Source organism: Sitodiplosis mosellana, unplaced genomic scaffold, assembly GCF_009176505.1.
Source record: "Sitodiplosis mosellana isolate CC-2019 unplaced genomic scaffold, AAFC_SMos_1.0 Smas_scaffold_6166, whole genome shotgun sequence".
Lineage (NCBI taxonomy): Eukaryota > Metazoa > Arthropoda > Insecta > Diptera > Cecidomyiidae > Sitodiplosis > Sitodiplosis mosellana.
The window spans coordinates 1,405,372-1,424,125 of NW_022601407.1; the positions used below are offsets into that span (position 1 = coordinate 1,405,372).

An 18,754-nucleotide genomic window follows, 5' to 3' on the forward strand; every position below is an offset into this window, starting at 1 on the left:
TAAACGTGCAATTTTCATTCACAAACGTTAGCTCGTGCTGACACACTCTATTGATATGATTTGTCGAACACATCGCTAACCATTCTGTAATCGACCAACTCCTTTTTATAATACACATCACACGGTTTCGTTAAACACACAACGCAACGGTTATTTCACGACAAGCCAGCTGACTCCGTATACATTGGATGACTCATTCAACTCATAAAAATCGTAATAAATCAGTACGGAGAAAGAAAAAATCAACAACAGATATTGTCAGCAAAGCAATGTTAGTTCAACAATTCGGCTGATTCATTCGCTTCCGATATATCGGTTTCAAACACTCGAGTTTTATTGTTACGTATCAGCTATTGGATGTGTTGGTCGAATATCAGATTCGCTGGAAAAATCTTTAAATTAGTGTTTGATACGTGATTCATTAGTGTATTACCAAAAATCACATCCGCTTGCAAAATTTAAGTCGGCGAAAATAAATCATGTCGGGAGAATGTTAAGTGATTGTGTTAAGATTGATTTTTGCAGTATAACCTTAAGAAGACCGACTTCTGGAGAACCAGCCTAACGGTTATAGAAAAATGACACACTGAATTCACCATTAAAATTATATTTTAACCGATTGCTGTACGTGATTCAAATGGGAATGGAGTTCAAATGTTACTAAGCTATTTCCATCGAATTTTGCTCAACAAAAATGAACGAATAAACAGTTATGGAAAATTCTTTGAATTGATTAAGAAATGCGTTTCATTGTTCGACATCTCCCCATTTTTTACTTTCTTTCTTTTCGGCATTTCCGACTTCATTTGCCTGTTACATTGGTGATGTGCTGTTCACAGTAAGTGACTACTATATTATCGTATGAAATAAACCCTCTTACATGCATATGAAAAACGATGATTCATTGACGGACGAACATCGTTCCGTCGAACAACAACCAGCTGCTCAATACGAATTCATACGTAATTAGATTCGGTTGTCACATTCAATTGCAATTAAAATTTTGCTAACGTACTGTTTTTCCAATAACAATAATAATAATAAAACGTCCACAACTGTTTTCTTCATTCATTGACAAAACAGAAAATTCATAAAACATCTAAGATGTTTTCTTCGCAATACGTTCTCTTGATGGTAAGTTATGGAATATTTTTGAAATTTGCAAATAGTTCAATAATCACTGGTTTTGAAAACTATATCCCATTTTTACATTTTCGATTCAAATAATATGGTGTGACCAGAAATAATTCGACCAATCTTCCCCATTGAAAATGAATCAGCGAGTGTGGTGGCAGTGGTGTCGCGTAAGAAACGTGTCTTATATTTTCTGCGTTTCAAGAAATAAAATTATCTGATTAAATTCAATCAACAGTCAAAGTGTAGCAAGCGAGTAGAATGAATTATTTGAAGAAAATTCACATTTGCTGTATTTCCTGAGTTACGTGTGGTACATGTTTCGTGTATTTTCCATTGTACCTATTCCCTCTTTGAATCCGTATCCATGAAAATGGACCTTAAAACTTATTAATGTCGACGCATTATGAATTGTTTTGGAACATACGATTGCGATAAGTGTTGAAAACAAATACGTTATTTATTGTCACAAACAAATTTGCTAATGAGTCTCTTTGCTATTGAAAAAGCGATTCATCATACAATATTAACAATTTTAAATTCCACCAAAATCGGAAGATTCGATTCAAAATTATTTCAAACTCACTTACATCTCTTACTTGAAACGCATTTTTTCGAACAATTTCGGAGAAAGAAATTGTTGATAGCACCAAAGTTTATCTGTTTCTCTTTTAAATATGTCATTCGTTCAACCCGAAAAAACAACATAATACTAAAAACAAAGTGTACGATGTATTTCCAGAGATATATTTCTATCTTTATTCGTTGATTTATTCCATAAGGTGATAGCTCGAATGAAAATGCGGCAGAAAAAATCAGCAAAAGCCTTTAATGTTTCAAACGCTTCGGATGGATGGCGCTGTCAGAAGCACATTAGAAGTGGTGAATGTGATTATGACAGATAATATTTGTGTTTACTTTTAGAAACGTTGACTGTCAAAGTAGAGAATGTTCTGTTAATATAAACCAAAATACCAACATGGCGGGCCAAAATGCTGTCATGGCGGATATCTTTCTCATTAAACTACACATGAAAATATCTCGAAAACGGCTGGGAAAATCGGCAAAATGAACCGTGGTGTCACTCCCTGCAGGGAGTGTAGACACTCGGCTGGTTTGATGGCCCAAAGCTCAAATCCAGTGGATTCGGGCTGATCCATGGGCTCTCAGGATTTGGTCTGATTCCCAGCTTTTCCTTTCCTGTGAGCATCTTTACAAGTCACACTCATGTTTTGTATGGAATTTCACTACAGGGCAAGTGCTGAGATCAGGCCAAATCCCGAGAACCCATGATTCATGGGCCATGAATGAGCTCAAATCCACCGGATTTGAACTTTGGGCCATCAAACCAGCCGGGTGTCTACACTCCCTCTAGGGAGTGACACCACGGTCCATTTTGCCGATTTTCCCAGCCGTTTTCGAGATATTTTCATGTGTAGTTTAATGAGAAAGATATCCGCCATGACAGCATTTTGGCCCGCAATGTTGGTATTTTGGTTTATATTAACAGAACATTCTCTACTTTGACAGTCAACGTTTCTAAAAGTAAACACAAATATTGCCGATTTTCCCAGCCGTTTTCGAGATATTTCGATGTGTAAATATTTATTGGTTTTAATATACCACTTAAGAGGTGAGTTTGGATAAATTAGGAGAAAAGCGTATTAAAGTTCGAAATATTCCATCATTCTAAGATATTTTCACTAGAGGCGCCCTTACAAAGATCCATCCATTCAGCCTCCATAAGAAGCAATGTATTGCTATCGGATTACGATTTATTCACTGTGTTTTGTTCAAACTGATCAGTGAAGCTAGTTATTGAATCTGAGCTTGTTAAGTTTCATTGCAACTTGAAATGTTAAAAAAAATGTAAGTTTTCGTCGTATTTTTGCGTTTTTCCAAAACTGATAAGACAGAACAATTGTGGGGTCTTCGAATAAATTGTCATAATTTTGCTGCAGACACCAAACTGTTATCTTCTCATCGATTCCGCGAATTCCTTTAAAGCAAACTGAATCACCAAACACAAACATACATCCTTTTTCAGAAATATAAATCGAGAAATATACTTTCCTTTAGACGTCGAGTCTAATCCATTGAAATTTATGAGGAAAATCATATTTTTTATCCTGAAAAGAAAGAAAACAAGTATCGATGGTTTTTTTCTAAACTATGGTAAAAAAAATTCAAACGGCCACATCCCGAAATTTGGTCGACGGTTCTTTGACAATTTTGGCCAACTCATTCAAACGAGCATTAAAACTTATGAAACGTCGATGTTAAAATGGCCAGAAAATAGTTATAAACCGATAAAATTCTGTCTTCAAAATCTATCACGGGCTGTTCATAACGGGCTAGGGTATTGATTTCCAGCAGTGTGCAGTCAAAGATACAGATACAGATTTTCTTCTAGATTCTCTAGGTAGATACGATCTCAACAGATTCTAGAACAGAATACATTTTTTTAATCTAAATCTGGTACTACTATCTGGGTTATCTTGTCAGAAGGTAGTTTTTGTTGAATTTCATTTTTAAAAGTAACAATTTCGATTGATTGCCTTGCATTTTCATGTATTTTTCAGATTGTCTCAAATTTCTCAAATTTCTCAGATTTCACTTAAAACCACAAACCATGAATATTCTGAAAATTTTAGGAATGCTGTGTTTTGTTTTTTAAAAAAAATGCACAGATTGTAAAGAACGCTGGCAAATTTTCTATTGATTGTGGCACTACCACTGTGTATGCGTATATTATTATTGTTGTTGCGGAAAGTGACGTTGCCATTTCTGCCAGTGTTCTTTGATTATAATCATCCATTGCATTGCATATGAATATAGTGCCATAAACTATAGTTCGGAATTCTAAAAACAATCTTTCAATTCTTCTGAAAAAAATATGTCCATAAGATTCAGTTTTCTTGGCTTAGGCAGAAAAAAACACAAAATGTGTTTATGATTCAACTCCCGTAGAAACCGATACATATGTAGAAAAAAACTAAAACTCGAACTGCCACAAGTATAATATGGCTTTGGAGCTCAGTCGTGATTGTGCAATGTGCATGCAATCATTTCCGCTGAAAGGTAGACTGGTCGCCATATACTGAGCGAAGAATTACCGTTTCCGTTCCAAATAACGGATAGAATTAAACGACTTCAAAACGGAAAATCGTATAAAACTGTAGCTTGATTGCTACCGCATAAGGATTGTAAATGGTATGAGTTCAATAAAATGGATTCCCTTCTCTTGAAACGAAAAAAAATGAATAGAATTTAGTTTTTTCCTGCACACGACCGTCTTAACTGTAAAAAATTTAACTTTAAATTGTCCCTTAATCAGAGTAAACTGCATTTTGATAGCGCATATAAGAAACAGCATTGCAACTTGTAGTGCATAAATTATACTTGATAGTGATAGTAGTGTCAGTTGATAAGATCCCCCGGAGCGAAGACACAGTTTATCCAACGTATTACGAATACCATTTCAAAGCGCAATTCATAAAAAACGGAGATTGAACGACCACATATGCGTTGAAATCATCAAATTTCTTTGAATCGAAAATTAGTCATCGCATTAACAGACTTTGTCAATTAAAAAAAAAAACGGGTCACTGTAAACATGTGTTCATCACTGATTTACAAGCGATAGATTTCTCGAGAACAATCCAAGTTTGGCATGTGAACATTTCGCTGAAGAGTGTATCTAGTCTTGGAAATAAAGATCGGTTTAATCAGTGATTGTGAACTTCAATAGAAAAAAACGCCCATATTTCGTATAAGAAAACCTCACTCATCTTTAATACACGTTCACAAATGTACGCAAAATGTTTCTGTGTAAACAATTTTCATCGAATACTTACCTAAGTATGTGGCATGTAGTATGCTATTTCAAATCGTTGCATGTATTTCCATCAATTATCACAGTCTGTGTGAATGAGTATAGCAACGATAAAGTGACTCGATCATCTGTATATGTATTTACCAGCCAACACGCAGTCATAACAAGCGATCTTTTGTTCCGTTTATCGAAAATGTGGCTTATGTTCAGCACATTGAATGTGTGCGTGCGATCTGCTTTATTTGTACCATGATTTACTCTAACCAATACACACGCACGCATGCAAACACATTCAACCAAATCGTATTAAGTTCACAGAGTTGTCAAAACCTGTCAAAAAAAAATATCATTCGATTCAGTCTACAGTCATTCATTTATTTGTTGAAAGAATTTACCTTTCATCAATCTATCAATTGAGATTTTGATTAACAAAAACTGTGTACAGCATTTTGTTAATATTTATTCGTCATTGAATCATTTCCTTATCCAATTGTTATTTTGTTGTGTGTTTGTGCGTTATCGCATCGTGTTGAAATTATTATAGAAAAATAAAATGATCGATGTTATTTATTTGCCTCAAAACAATGAAACTTGAATTCAACTAGATCTGTGTCTGTTTTGAGTAGTGATATCGTGAAATCATTTATTTCTTGAAAATTTGATATTATCGAAATGATTGACAACAGTTTAATTAGAAAATTAGGAGACAGAAAACAATTTAATTGTGTTTGATTCAAACAGAAAACCACTATACAGGAGAAATTGTTTTAAATTGTCAAAATAAACAGCAGTTTAAAAATAGAATTCCAGTGAAACCATTCGCAATGCAATTGCATTAACAACGCTCGTGATAAACAAAGAACGAAAATTGATGACAATTGTCTGTATCGAATTCCATGTTTCGTTCAGACTTAATTTTCTTACTCACTCTCTCTCTCTCTCACTCTCTCTCAAGAGTTCGGCACAAAAAGAACATTAAGTGAGGAAGCTGCACAAACATTTCAGTTGTATGGCCAATTCACCGAGCGAAATCATAACACTGAATGTGCATATTTGCGATATCAAATAATTTGTGTCTAAATTGAGCAGAGTAAAGCACTCAGTAAACAGTAACAGCTGAAAATAAACAAAACAAATGCTATACATGGTTGAGTGAAGACAATTTATATTGAGAGAATTGGCATTAAGATTGACGACAGTGTGACCAGTACATTGGATGCAAAACAAACTGTGACAAAAAAGATATACGCATTTATGTTCATGGGATCGAAAGTAAACCAACAGAAATACAGAAACTGGGAAATTGGGTGTATTTTTCAAAAGTAAGCGACTTTTTCGTATTTTTGAACAGTGAAATTCTTGTGTTGAGAATTTTGAATAAACCAAACAAACAAAAATTGAATCGATTCATCAATTTTCTTCCGAATATTGGCATTATTCATTAATGACTAAAAAATGTTTTTTTTTTGTCTGGAGCGTTTGCTATTGGTGCACGAACGAAAACCATTTAGATACACAAATTAATTCGTAATTGATAGTTTATTCCAAATAAACGACTCATAACTTCAATAAATAAAACGATTCAATTCATATTCGAACATGAGTAATATTCTGTCACTTGATGTCATCATATTTTCAATTCAGTTGAGTTTTGATGTGTACGCTCCCTATCTTTCACTGTCTCCGCAGTAATATACCAAATGAATGAATAAATAAACGAATATCGCTCTCTCAAACAAAACCATATGAATATTTGCGTGACAAATGGTTAATGGTTAAATAAGTGCATATATACGGCGGTGGCGGTGGCGGTGATTGTTTTGATTCATTTCTCTTAGTCATGTTTTCTGTCTTTTTCTTGTTATCACATTGCCACCACAACGAACATTACTGGTAATGATTGGCAGTGAATTATCACTGCATCAACGTTGACGTGATGGTGCGAGCGAGAGCTATTATCCTAACCGAATCCACGACAAGAATCGATTCAATCAGTGTACTTTGCTAGTTTTTATTTTGTTTGAGTAAAACCGAATCGACTTCAAACTCGAGTACATTTTAACATAATTTCCAACTTTTGCCCATTACAGACAAAGTCCTACATTATCAGGATGAACCGAGATGAAAATCATTGTTGGTACCATAGAGGTTTGACACGTGAACAGGCTGAAGATCGTTTGAAAGAATGTAAGCGCTTACAATCAATGCGTATCTCTACCGATAACTAAAAATCAAAACACTTTATAAACATAAAATTGATGATCTTTATCGTGGGTTCTTCTTTTGATTCGATTTCCTTCAATTTGCAGCGGGAATAAACGGCGTATTTTTAGTTCGTGACAGTAACACATCGCCCGGAGACTATGTTCTTTCTGTATTAAACAATGTGAGATAAATTAATGAAATAACAATAATGACATGCACTTAGCTTATGATCAATTCTCGTGTAATTTCTACAGAATGAAGTATTTCATTATCAAATTCGGCGTCACGGAGAAGATGCATTCTTTTCCATCGATGATCAAACTCCAGTTCATGGCCTCGACGAGTTGATCGAACAGTATCGAGAATCTTGGGATGGACTAGTAACACAGTTAGTGGCGATTGCCTCAGATGGATCACTGCCCCCACCTGAGTCGCGACGACATGGACGTGAAACGCTATTGCATCGGGCTACCAAAAAGGGAGACATTAAGGTTGTAGAGGCAATGTTACAATCCAGCAATCAAAGAACTTTGGATGCCAAAGACACAGAGGGTCGAACTGTTATGCACCTGGCATGTCTTCTTACAGATAATGCCGAAAGCATCCTAGACAATCTCATCAGCTGCGGCGCAAATGTAAATTGTCGTGACGAAGAGGGTTATACACCGTTACATGTAAGTGACGAAATCAATAAGCACAATATTTTATCTGAAAGAATCACGACTGAGAATTAATTCGGGGTTCGAAGAAATGAACCGTTTAGAATATTCGTTGGACATGTTTTGACTAGGGGCTAACCACGGTTTTGAAAATAACCAATAATGACCAACTTTAACATTTTTTATCATTTAAACAAATAAATTCCGATATGATCACATTTTGGTCGATTTTGCCCGATTTTTTCAGTAATTGTTTCGCTTTAACGAATGCATACTGTTCTAGAAGCAGGTTTTGGTGCATCCACAGGATCGTTCAGAACTGCTCCCGATTCTGGAAGTGGGTTTTGGTGGATCTTCAGGATGGACCAGACTGGGTTTGACAATGCCCTGTCCCATCCTGAGGATCCACTTCCAGAACCGGGAGCAGTACTAAACGATCCTGAGGATCCACCAAAACCCACTTCCAGCATTTTTGAATCGGTAATGACGTCAGCACATTAAACGTTTATAGTCGATATTAAACGATAAAATTCAATATATACAGATTTTTTCAATTTTTTACGGATGTCATTAAAATTGGGCGATAAAAACAGATTTTGTCAATAAAAAATCCGTGGCTAGCCCCTAGTGTTTCGATACGTTCAACGAATATTCTCGGCGGTTCAAATATTCATTCCTTTTATAACAGTATGCATGCCGAACGCAACCATTGTCATTGGTTCGCAAGCTCGTTGATGCTCAAGCGTTCATTGATGCCCGCAATAATGATACCGGACGAGTGCCACTGCATGAAGCGGCCGGTGCAGGCAATTTAGATGTAGTAAAATTGTTGCTAGAACAAGGCGTTCCACATCTACCACGCACTATACGATTTGAAACACCAGCTCAACTTGCCAGAAGAGGCGGTTATCCTGAAACTGCTGAGTTCTTGGGTACTATTCTTCATTCATCGAAAAAAATTATCACTTTATTAAATTTTGTCACTTTTATCCAGAAAATTTCGTGCCACCTTCTCCCACAACAAATGCATCTCAATGGCAACATGGTACATTGAGTCGAGATGAGGCTGCTAGAGTTTTGCGTGTATTTGTTCGAGAAAATCGTGAGAATCAGGTAATATTTCAGTTTTTAATCATAACCGTTGCTTTTGACTTGACATGATTCCATTTGATGGGCTGGATAATATTTTTTGTATACTAAAACTAAAATATCTTCTATTAGGATGCAACAGGGGCGTTTTTAATACGATTTTCACAACGAGAACATGCATATATTTTGGGTTTACTCAGTGAAGATAATGACTTCAGGAATTATGTCATACAACAAAGTAATTCTGTAAGTCCACCCAAAGCTAATTGAAACAAAGACTTGATTGAAAATTTTATAAGAAAAAAATATGTTAAAAAATTCCATTCTCAAAACAGCCGAATCATTATTATTTCATCGACGAAGGACCGTATATGTTATCATTAGAACATTTGGTTCAACACTATATGAAATTTGCCGATGGATTACCAACCAAATTGCGATTTCCAGTGGCACCGAAACCAAAACCACCACTTCCTCCAACATCAATACAAGATCCAATGCTTAAAGTTAAATCGAGTTGTCATCAACTGCTGAAGTCGGTCATTTCAAGAGCCTCAACCAGTAGTGGCCAGTCATCATCGGGTGAAGCGTCGAACGCCACTCTAATAAGCCGCGAACGAAAACTCTCAAAAGATGCTGATGCATCGGCAAAAACGCCACCACAAATGAAAGAACGCAATCTCTCACTTCCGTCCGATGATTTGATGAACCAAGTTGGTCTATCCAGTCCAGCGATATCGATGAATTCACTACCACCGCTCATTGATGCAACATCACCAATAGGAACCAAACCGAAGAAATCTCCCAAGAAAACATTTTCACCAAATTTCCTAAGCTTGAAACTACCGAAAAAGAGTAACAAGTACAAGTCAAAGTCAACCAATGATAACATGGACAGTGCATCGAACCTCCTGGCTAACGATCCGATTTCTAGAACATTTAGCAGTTTAAGCTTCAAGTCGGACGTCAATGTCGATTTGAATGATTCCGTGTATAATATTCCAAACAATATACCCGTTTCTGGAGTTGATGATAACCAAAATCTCAGCATACTGTCGTCAACGTCCACTCTGCCACTATCAATACGATTAAATCCCAACAGAAAGGATAGCCATCCGGATGTCGATTACATGCAAAAATTTACACAAAGTGATAAACAGATGTCGGCGGTAGATGATGACACTTACGACAAAGACAATTCCATAGAAGAAATTTATTTTGTTGAAGCACCAACAAAAGTCGTGCCTATCAATTATGTTGCATTCAAGCAAGTCCCATTTTTTCCATCATCAAATAGCGTAGCCGATACATCAAATAACAATGCGGTAAATAATAGTTTAGTGAACAACAACGCATTTACAAATACCCTGACACGTGCCGACCGTGTTCTATCGGTCGAGTCGAGTCTCAGTAATGATCTCGACTTGATGTTGGCACTACAGAGCCAATCCTATTCAAATGGGAATATGGGAAACGGCAGTCCAAATTACTATATACCAAGGCCAAGCATTGAATTGGATAGTGCGCTTGGCCAGGGCGAATTCGGAAGCGTCTACAAGGGACACATGAAATATGAAACTCAGAATGGAGAATCACAAAATATTCCGATTGCCATAAAAACTCTACTCGACGAGCACTGCAAAGAAAATCGTATTGAGTTTTTGCGCGAAGCCAGCGTTATGGTAAAGCTGTCCCATCATTGTATAGTTAAAATGATTGGAATTTCGAAGGTATGTCCAATTTTTTACTGGAGCAGATTTCATTCTCTTATTTGTCATCTCATTTCTTCAGGGACCTCCATTGATGATTATCCAGGAATTAGTATCCTTGGGATCCTTATTGGACTATTTGAAAACAAACAGCGATAATATCAAATCGGGCTCGGAACTGAAAATCTGGGCATCACAAATTGCATGTGGTAAGTACCTTGAAATTGAGCTAGCGTTCTTAAACGTTCTTGAAGTTAATCAACATGTTTTGTTGTGCATTTCAAATCGCAGGAATGAATTACTTGGAACAACAACATTTCGTGCATCGGGATCTAGCAGCTCGAAACATTCTATTATCATCGGTTCATCAGGCAAAAATTTCTGATTTTGGGCTGTCGCGTGCTCTAGGGGCTGGCAATAATTACTACCAAACAAGTGGAGGTGGAAAATGGCCACTTAAGTGGTACGCACCTGAATCATGTAACTACGGTACATTCTCACATGCCAGTGATGTTTGGTCATTTGGGATAACCCTATGGGAAATGTTTTCATTTGGCGAAGTGCCGTACGGTGAAATGAAGGGCGTTGAAGTCATCAAAATGGTTGAAAAAGGCGGCCGTCTAACAAAACCAGAGCAATGCCCGAATAATGTGTATGAAATTATGTCCAGCTGCTGGAATTACAGCCCAAAAGATCGGCCAACATTCCGTTTTCTCACTGAATTCTTCGCCAACGATCCAGACTATCAAAATCTGATTGAACTCATTAAAACACAAAACATTTACTAAGTATATTTTGCTTTGATTCTGCATAACATATATAGCGGCGGTAGTTTTTGGTAGATTTTCATTCAAAATACACAAAAAATGAAAAAAACATCGTGCCACATAGAAAGATGTGCCATGTACAGAAAATATTATCAAAATTACCGCAAAATATCTTGAAATATTGGTTACTAAATGGCGATACCGAGTAGAAGTTTAAAATTACGTAACGATGCAAACGTTATTATTGTAAAGGAAAAATAGCATTTTTTTTTACACACATATTGTTTTTACACAATAAGAAATCATGATTCCAACAAGATATTTATTTTTTATTTATTTTTGTTTCTCTTCAATGAAAAGTTGTTGGAATTTTTGCATGCAGTAAAATGAAGGGCGGGTATTATTTTTGAATCTCTTTATGTAGAAATGTTTCATAGCAGAAGAGACATGAACACATTACTATTTACTTCTATTGTGAATATCCGTTCTTTTTCCGCCGTTCATTTAAAATTTAAAAAAAATTGTTCAAAAATATGTTATTTTAAGTATTTGTTTTGTATTAGTTTATGTGGTACAATATATAATTGTAAGAATGTAGACGATGGCAAGGTTTTAAATAATAAACACAGCAATAATATGAAATGATTATATTTTATTTGTTGTTAAAAAATGAGGTTTTTCCATGTAGGCAATATTGTTGGTTTTCTTTCTTATGTTGGGCCCAATATTAGGTGAATACTGCCTGCTTCATTATTTCTAGAATTATGGATCCATAATTAGTTTTTTTTCTTTAAGTTTTGGATTTTCAGAGTAATGAACATTCTTAAAGCGAGTTAATTGTTAACGTTTTTGTTAAAATTTCAATCAAATCGTCTTTTTTTATTCAGACGTGCGCGCTGGGCGTTCTACGGTTTTACCCCCCTCCTAGAAGAAATTTTTCAGATTTACCCCCGGGTAAATATTTTAGAAAAACCTAAAAAAAAATGATTTACGAAAATCAGTCTTAGAACATATTTTTGCATTAAATTGCAACATTTTTTTGAATTTATTGTGTTAGTTGAATTGCTTACAAAAATTTGTTGTTTTGTGGTCATCACAGAAAAGTGATGCATCACAGACATGTCTGTATGCAATATCGGAAAAAGAGAGAAATGTGGGATAAATCGATTGAATAAAATAACATAATGATGTCAGAAATGATTTGATATTGACATTTTGAATTCCGAAAAAAGCACTAGTTCTGAGATAGAAATATGTTTACCTAGATATTTTATACTGTATAAATATGCACGTACGGACGACCGTATGACGAACGTATCAACAGTGCCATCATTGTTCGCTATGTACTGTATTCATACACAATACGCACACTCAAGCGTGCGTTTTGCAATACACGGGCGACCGTTGATACGTTCGTCGCACGGTCGTCTGCACGCGTCTATGTTTTGCATATTTATCTTGCATATTCCTATGTCCGAACCAGTGCTTGGCTAACAGACAGCCCCAAGTAATTCTCGACCCCACGGTCATCAAGCGATAGAATGTATTTTGAAAATTCGATTTCCTAAAAATGTGGGTGGGATATCGAAAATTTTCTTATGAAATTTCACGTGTCATTTTTTACCCCCCTCAGTTTTTGACCGTGCACCTGTATTGCACTGAATCTACATATAAGGAATTGTCAGGCTGAAGAGTCATGACCGATTTTACTTTAGACTGTAGCCTAATCTAGTTGTTTACAAAGTGAAATTCAATTTTTTTTATTGATAATTCAATCAATGAAAGTTCGCCAAATTTCATTCATTCAAATGTGATAATCAAATTGGAACATATGGACAAGACAGACCAATAGAATAATTCCAAGAAAAATTATCAAAAGTAAATGCAAGTTTTTTCATTTGAGATTGCTTTCTAAATGTTAGTTTCATTGGATTGTTAATGCATTTTATGCATTTAAATGGCACGATCAATTTTGAGATTTGATATTATTTTTTATGAGTCAATGAGCAAAATGCAATTATTCACACGAATATTAAATTAAGACCCCATTCAGGTTTGAAAGAAAAAAATGTGTCTCGAAAAATTCCAAAAGACAATTGAATTGCGTTGTTAAAAATGTCTACTACTATTTGTATTTAATACAATCAATTTCCAATGCTTAATTATACACAATTTAAATTCAATTCAAACAAAGTAATGAAATGGTATCAAGTATCTCCACCATGATATCGATTTGACACCCAAATCTTCAGTAACATCATCTGTAGCGCATGCTTGACTCTCCGAACGAGTTTTTGTTTCGATTTCTATTTTTTAAAAAATTGGGAAAAAATGCAATTAGTTTGATCTTAGAATAGAGATTTGACAAATAAAAATACAAACTCACCGGTGCTCATGTTATATTTTGCCCCCTTTTCCACATTTTGACCATTTATCTTGTTACTATTTTTATTATCACTTTTAATATCGTCGAAATCGTCGTCGTCATCGTCTCCGTTTTCGACATCATCATCATTACCATCTCGTTTATATTTTGAAAAGCATATTTCTGGATCGGGCGGATACTCGTAGCCAGGATCTCGAAAGAAGTAGTCCACACTTTTGCACTGCATTGAACAATGAAAATAAATTATGGTTGAAGTGATGAATTGCACAAATAAAATCGTACGAACCAATTTTTGATTGTGTTGTTGTTGTTGCTCTTTTTGCTGCCGTTTTTCGCGAGCATAGTCGAGTGTAGCAGTATATAATTTGTGTAAGAATTCAGGAAGCTGTTTTTGCGCCACCTTTATTGATTTAGAAAACGAGAGGTAAACGAAACAATATAGACGTCAACTATTTCAATTTAATTTGGAAAAATCACTCTGGCCAAATGGAGTTGAATGGAAATCCTGCGCTACATACCCACGATGTAACTGATTGTGGTAGAACAACGCCTGGATTTTCAAAATAGGTGAGTACGTATTCAATGCCAGGAGTTTTCAGTGAGTTCGATGTCGAACGAATCACCATACAGCTCCAGTAGTTATTGACACGCTGAATATTTGGCTTTTTTGGACTAAAGGGATGCACTATACTCTTGTTAACGATTATTATTAATTTTCGATTGCGGTCAACGAAAAACCGTCGATTGAACACATAATCTCGATTTGCAAACAATTTCTGCGAAATGGAGAAAAAAATACGTATTTTAACAATCGTTATGTGATGGACTTGATTCAATATACTAACCGGCCATTGCATTTCCCAATGAATGATATGACTCTTGTGTCGATGTACCGGATCGGTGTCGATGACATCTAATGTAATGGCAGATTTGTCCCATTCCTTTCGATATTCCGTATCTGTTTGAATATGAAGAAAATCCTCGGCCGAAATATCGTCGTAGCTGGCATAAACTGAAAGTACAAAGCACCGAACATTAGCATATTCTTAGTAGTAGGACAAACAATTGTTGTTCACCTTTATAGGCGAAGAGACCTGGTTGCTCTTCACGTCTCCAAATGATCATATTTTGCCGTTCCATGTACGGAAACCATTGTTTTTCATAAGTTTCCGGTGGTTTGCCAAATGATTTTGTAGCCAGTTTAGCTGATTTTGATGCAGTTGTATTGCTTGCATTGCATGTACAATAAATAATCCCATCCATTCGGCAGTCGATGATCAAACGATGACCGCACGTATCACAGTGTATTGTTTCGAGTCGCAATCGTTCAACCAGTTCCAATTCATCGAAATTTTTGCGAACCGACTCATAGTTTATTCGCTCCGAATCCCAATCAAATGCCGACGCTAGCCCAACGCCGCTAAGCATAAGTCCTTTGGCATGACGCTCGAGCTACAAATACCCATACAAACGAATACACGATGAATTTCGTTGTGAATAAAAAAATAAATGCACACAGGAAATATCAAATCAAAATCATTAAGCGTGTGTGCTATACGGCAATTGTTTTCGTGCCATTTATTTTTTTTCCGTGGCATTTCGTGTGTGACATTTTACATAATCAAAGAGGCTATAGCCGCAAGTAAGTCATCAATTATGTTAGGCGTTACGTAAAATAAAAGAAGCAGTTGGCTGTGATGTATTCGTTAAAATTTGTGTACCTGTTTTCGAAGCTGCTGAACGATTCCACGCAATGTCTGCTCATCCCAAATGCGCCGATACAAACAGATCATTTGTTGACCGCGACGAAATCTCTGAGCAACTATATATTCGCAATGATCGGTCCATAACCTTAAAATTCGGCACGAACGATTTTTGATGGTCTTGGTGAAATATTGATCAATATTTTTGATTCGAATAAATTGCTGTAATGGCAACATTGGGTTCTCGATCTTCTCGACGTATTCTTCCCAATTAAACACAATCAACACTGTACACCGTCCAAGCTCTACTATGAATTATGCATTTCTTTGGTCACGGTTTCTAATTTTCTGTTGCTTCGCTCAACTGTGCTCTTATCACTTGTGAATGAATTATTCTGTTGTTGCTGTTGCACTGTAAACGGAAAATTAAGCACAGGCGATTACTTTTCCCGATTTACTTTTGATTTTATTTAAATCGTCGCATGAAGACAGTATGCGCCGCTATGATTTCAAAATTGAACGAATCGAAATGATACCAAAATTAACGATATCTATTTTTATTCGTTTTATTTTATTTATTTTTTTTTTGGTTCAGCCGCTGTTTTTGATTTTTGATAATAAAGCAACAAACGCACACAATATCAACGATTCAACACGAACGAAAGTGAGACAGAATCTGATTTCGCACTGTCGAGATTTCAATTGTATGTTACCATTTGATTATTAGCGAACCATTGAATTTGACAACAATGATAACAATAATAGAAACAGTTATGTGAATTTGATGTGCACGTTCTTTGCGGTAAGTTAAGGACACTCAAGAAAGGTCATACCAATAAAATATGCCACGAAATTGCTTACTATCGATATACGATTAGATTGTACATTTTGACAACGGAAAATGGTTTTCATTTTTTTTCTTGAATTCACATAATTTTCCACTAAATAACTTGATCCAAAATAAAGTGAGAAAAATATTCATCAGTCATATACATAGATGAATATAATATATAGCATCTGCGGTGATGCTGTATTTAACAAAAGCCGATCTGATATCGTTGGGAATTGATATGAAGTTTAAGCAAATGAACATTTCAGCGAATCAGTAGAAATATTGACAACTGTACGAACGCAAAATTAATTTTCATCTATTTTACCTAAGTTGATTCTATAAAAAGGAACTCTTTTGTAATATTTTTTTTCTGCTTGGGAGAAGTTCTATGCCGCATGACATCTGTCAATGTAACATACATCGCGCGCGCACATGACAGCCACCATAAAGTCGTAAAAAAAAATCCAACGATTCGGTGCTGTGTTTGGTTCAACTGTCAAAATCGCATTATTTCGAAATGCCGTCTATGCTGTAGACAGAGAAGGCACGATTTGTTATGACTGAGGTTCATGTCGGTTTTTCGTAAATACAAAGAATATTGGCAACAACTATGTCGAAATGGATGCGTCCAATGACTTCGGACGAAAGACAAATATGCTTAGTTCATTTTTTTATTGGTTTTTATTTTATTTGATTTTCAATGAATAAAAATACAATTAAAATCAATAGTATTCCCTGTGTTGGCCATTTTTATGTTGTTGACGTCGGAGTTTTGAACCATAGATCTGTGATCAGACCTCTTGTTACATTGTCGTAATCACACTTCTCGTCCTGTTTGAAGGTGAATTGAATGGAACGTCCAATATTGATGGGATCTTCTTTGAGTTCAATCGCTGAAAAATGCACAAGATTTGGCCAATTGAATTTAAGTATAATCTTATAGATTTGGCCAGCATCGATGGGAATCGGTTGTCGAAACATAATTCGATTCTCTTGGTTCAAATCAATTTCAAGGGCTTGTGCGCGCGAATTCTGAATCATATTTTCTCGGCCAACGCGTAACAAATGGCCCATCCTCGGAACACGATTTCTATATGGAAAGTCTGGTACATGTGTTGGTTTTGCGATTTGAATTCCATGCAGAATAATATTTGAACTCACCGAAAATCTTACCACTTGCTTCACATTGAGAACGTGTATGAAACTGCGACGCGCTGCAACTCGCGAACAAACAATGAAACCCTCATCATTGAAATGGTGTTTTGTGCGTAGCGTTGAATTGTTTAAAATTCCATTTGTTGTTATGGAAATGATTCGATGCTCAAGATCCTGTGTTTTAAACATGCCTGGATATCGAAACAAACAAGTGGAAAACTCAGCCGATGTCATCGTGTCGAACCGAATTAAATTGAAACAGTCGCCAAGTTTTGCTTTGCACCGTTCAATGGTCGGGGTTTCATCTGATTCAGTGAAGCAGGCTTGTTTTGCCCAAAGCATGGCCGCATCCAGTAAATCCGCTTCACTACAATCAATGCCTGGCATCGAAAGAATTCTCTTGAGCACCATGTAGCTGCAATAGGGAAATGCTTCAGCTGCAAAGGCCGATTTGGCGTCATCACATATCATTCGTTCACAAATGTTGATCAGCTCCGTAATTTCGTACAATGCTGCAATGTGAAGTGTTAGGTAAACCGTTTCAAAGCTCATGTACTCGGTCAAAAAATCGATGCAAATCCTAACACAATCCTCCAAATCATATTTGTGTGCCATTTGAATGACTTCGAATACATTGTCACTGGTCAGTGTCACTTCATTCAAATAGAAATATTGTAGGAATTCGGTGAATGCATCAAATGAACAATCCGATATAATAACGTCTTCACCTTCTGGCAGATCACCGTAGAACATTTGATGAAATACTGGACTCGCTGCGGCCAAAACCAAACGATGTGCCGTTAAACGTTGGATCGTCTCATCATCACCGGTATTTGGAAATGTGAAGAAAACATCCGACATATCATCATTCAAGTATAATTTACATAGACTTTCGGGCACTTGATGATTTCGTATTGTTTTCAAAATATTTACATCGTTGTCGAAAACGTATGCCATTTTGACGCTCACTGCACTGAGCTGAACTAGCCACAAACTAAATAAAACAACAACAAGAAGAAGAAGACGATGATGAAAACAATAAACATTCACCAAATGGACAAAGCTGTGTTAGTATGATCGACAAATAGTAATTTGGATAGTAGTGTTACAATGATGGATGGCATTAAACGTATCCGATGCAGTTTCGTTGTGGAATGTTGGTCGCCATTTTTATGTCATATTCATTGGATGAATACGATGACATTCGTCGTCTGCACTAAACAATACAATCATACCGTGTCGACACAGTCCATACACATACATACATACATGCACAGTGA

At 36.0% G+C, this 18,754-nt stretch overlaps 3 protein-coding genes and 1 long non-coding RNA gene across 12 annotated transcripts; 1 reads left to right on the forward strand and 3 right to left on the reverse strand.

Annotated features, from left to right (window-relative positions):
- The first annotated feature begins 16 nt into the window (after nt 1-16).
- LOC129575089 (tyrosine-protein kinase Shark) lies at nt 17-12,040 on the forward strand. 7 transcript variants are annotated; one of them, XM_055458008.1, is made up of 11 exons: nt 17-838; nt 1,084-1,134; nt 7,060-7,156; nt 7,279-7,355; nt 7,429-7,848; nt 8,522-8,765; nt 8,828-8,946; nt 9,055-9,168; nt 9,258-10,652; nt 10,714-10,840; nt 10,923-12,040. In XM_055458008.1, exons 2-11 carry the CDS (start codon nt 1,105-1,107, stop codon nt 11,417-11,419), a joined length of 3,120 nt encoding a protein of 1,039 aa, XP_055313983.1. In that variant the 5' UTR covers nt 17-838; nt 1,084-1,104; the 3' UTR covers nt 11,420-12,040. The 7 variants fall into 7 exon arrangements, with proteins under 7 accessions (XP_055313983.1, XP_055313988.1, XP_055313984.1 ...); XM_055458011.1 differs by lacking the exons at nt 17-838; nt 1,084-1,134 and adding exons at nt 5,293-5,849; nt 5,925-6,291; XM_055458012.1 differs by lacking the exons at nt 17-838; nt 1,084-1,134 and adding exons at nt 5,339-5,408; nt 5,925-6,291.
- On the reverse strand, nt 2,702-5,483 carry LOC129575095 (uncharacterized). Of its 2 annotated transcripts, XR_008688750.1 has the most exons (3): nt 5,365-5,483; nt 4,992-5,299; nt 2,702-3,263 (listed from the first exon to the last, which is right to left on the reverse strand). It is a non-coding gene; the product is annotated as an uncharacterized LOC129575095 (long non-coding RNA). The 2 variants fall into 2 exon arrangements; XR_008688749.1 differs by lacking the exon at nt 2,702-3,263 and having other exon boundaries at nt 4,991-5,299.
- Nucleotides 12,041-13,499: 1,459 nt separating the features above from the next.
- Nucleotides 13,500-16,771, reverse strand: LOC129575091 (stAR-related lipid transfer protein 7, mitochondrial-like). 2 transcript variants are annotated; one of them, XM_055458015.1, is made up of 8 exons: nt 16,645-16,771; nt 15,506-15,899; nt 14,861-15,236; nt 14,630-14,796; nt 14,303-14,560; nt 14,071-14,184; nt 13,785-14,004; nt 13,500-13,704 (listed from the first exon to the last, which is right to left on the reverse strand). In XM_055458015.1, exons 2-8 carry the CDS (start codon nt 15,722-15,724, stop codon nt 13,583-13,585), a joined length of 1,476 nt encoding a protein of 491 aa, XP_055313990.1. In that variant the 5' UTR covers nt 15,725-15,899; nt 16,645-16,771; the 3' UTR covers nt 13,500-13,582. The 2 variants fall into 2 exon arrangements, with proteins under 2 accessions (XP_055313990.1, XP_055313991.1); XM_055458016.1 differs by having other exon boundaries at nt 16,321-16,690.
- A 298-nt stretch (nt 16,772-17,069) lies between these two features.
- LOC129575101 (uncharacterized) lies at nt 17,070-18,431 on the reverse strand. The gene has a single exon (XM_055458029.1). The coding sequence runs from the start codon at nt 18,429-18,431 to the stop codon at nt 17,070-17,072; it is 1,362 nt and encodes a 453-aa protein (XP_055314004.1).
- Nucleotides 18,432-18,754: the final 323 nt, after the last annotated feature.

Coding starts and splice junctions, on each gene's coding strand:
- LOC129575089 (XM_055458006.1), top strand. CDS start 6,906: ATGGTGCGAGCGAGAGCTATTATCCTAACCGAATCCACGACAAGAATC. Junction 8,766..8,827: donor TGAAACTGCTGAGTTCTTGG/GTACTATTCTTC, acceptor ACTTTTATCCAG/AAAATTTCGTGCCACCTTCT. Junction 10,841..10,922: donor GGCATCACAAATTGCATGTG/GTAAGTACCTTG, acceptor TTCAAATCGCAG/GAATGAATTACTTGGAACAA.
- LOC129575091 (XM_055458015.1), bottom strand. CDS start 15,724: ATGTTGCCATTACAGCAATTTATTCGAATCAAAAATATTGATCAATAT. Junction 14,185..14,302: donor CACAATCAGTTACATCGTGG/GTATGTAGCGCA, acceptor AAATCAATAAAG/GTGGCGCAAAAACAGCTTCC. Junction 14,005..14,070: donor AACAACACAATCAAAAATTG/GTTCGTACGATT, acceptor TGTTCAATGCAG/TGCAAAAGTGTGGACTACTT.
- LOC129575101 (XM_055458029.1), bottom strand. CDS start 18,431: ATGGCATACGTTTTCGACAACGATGTAAATATTTTGAAAACAATACGA.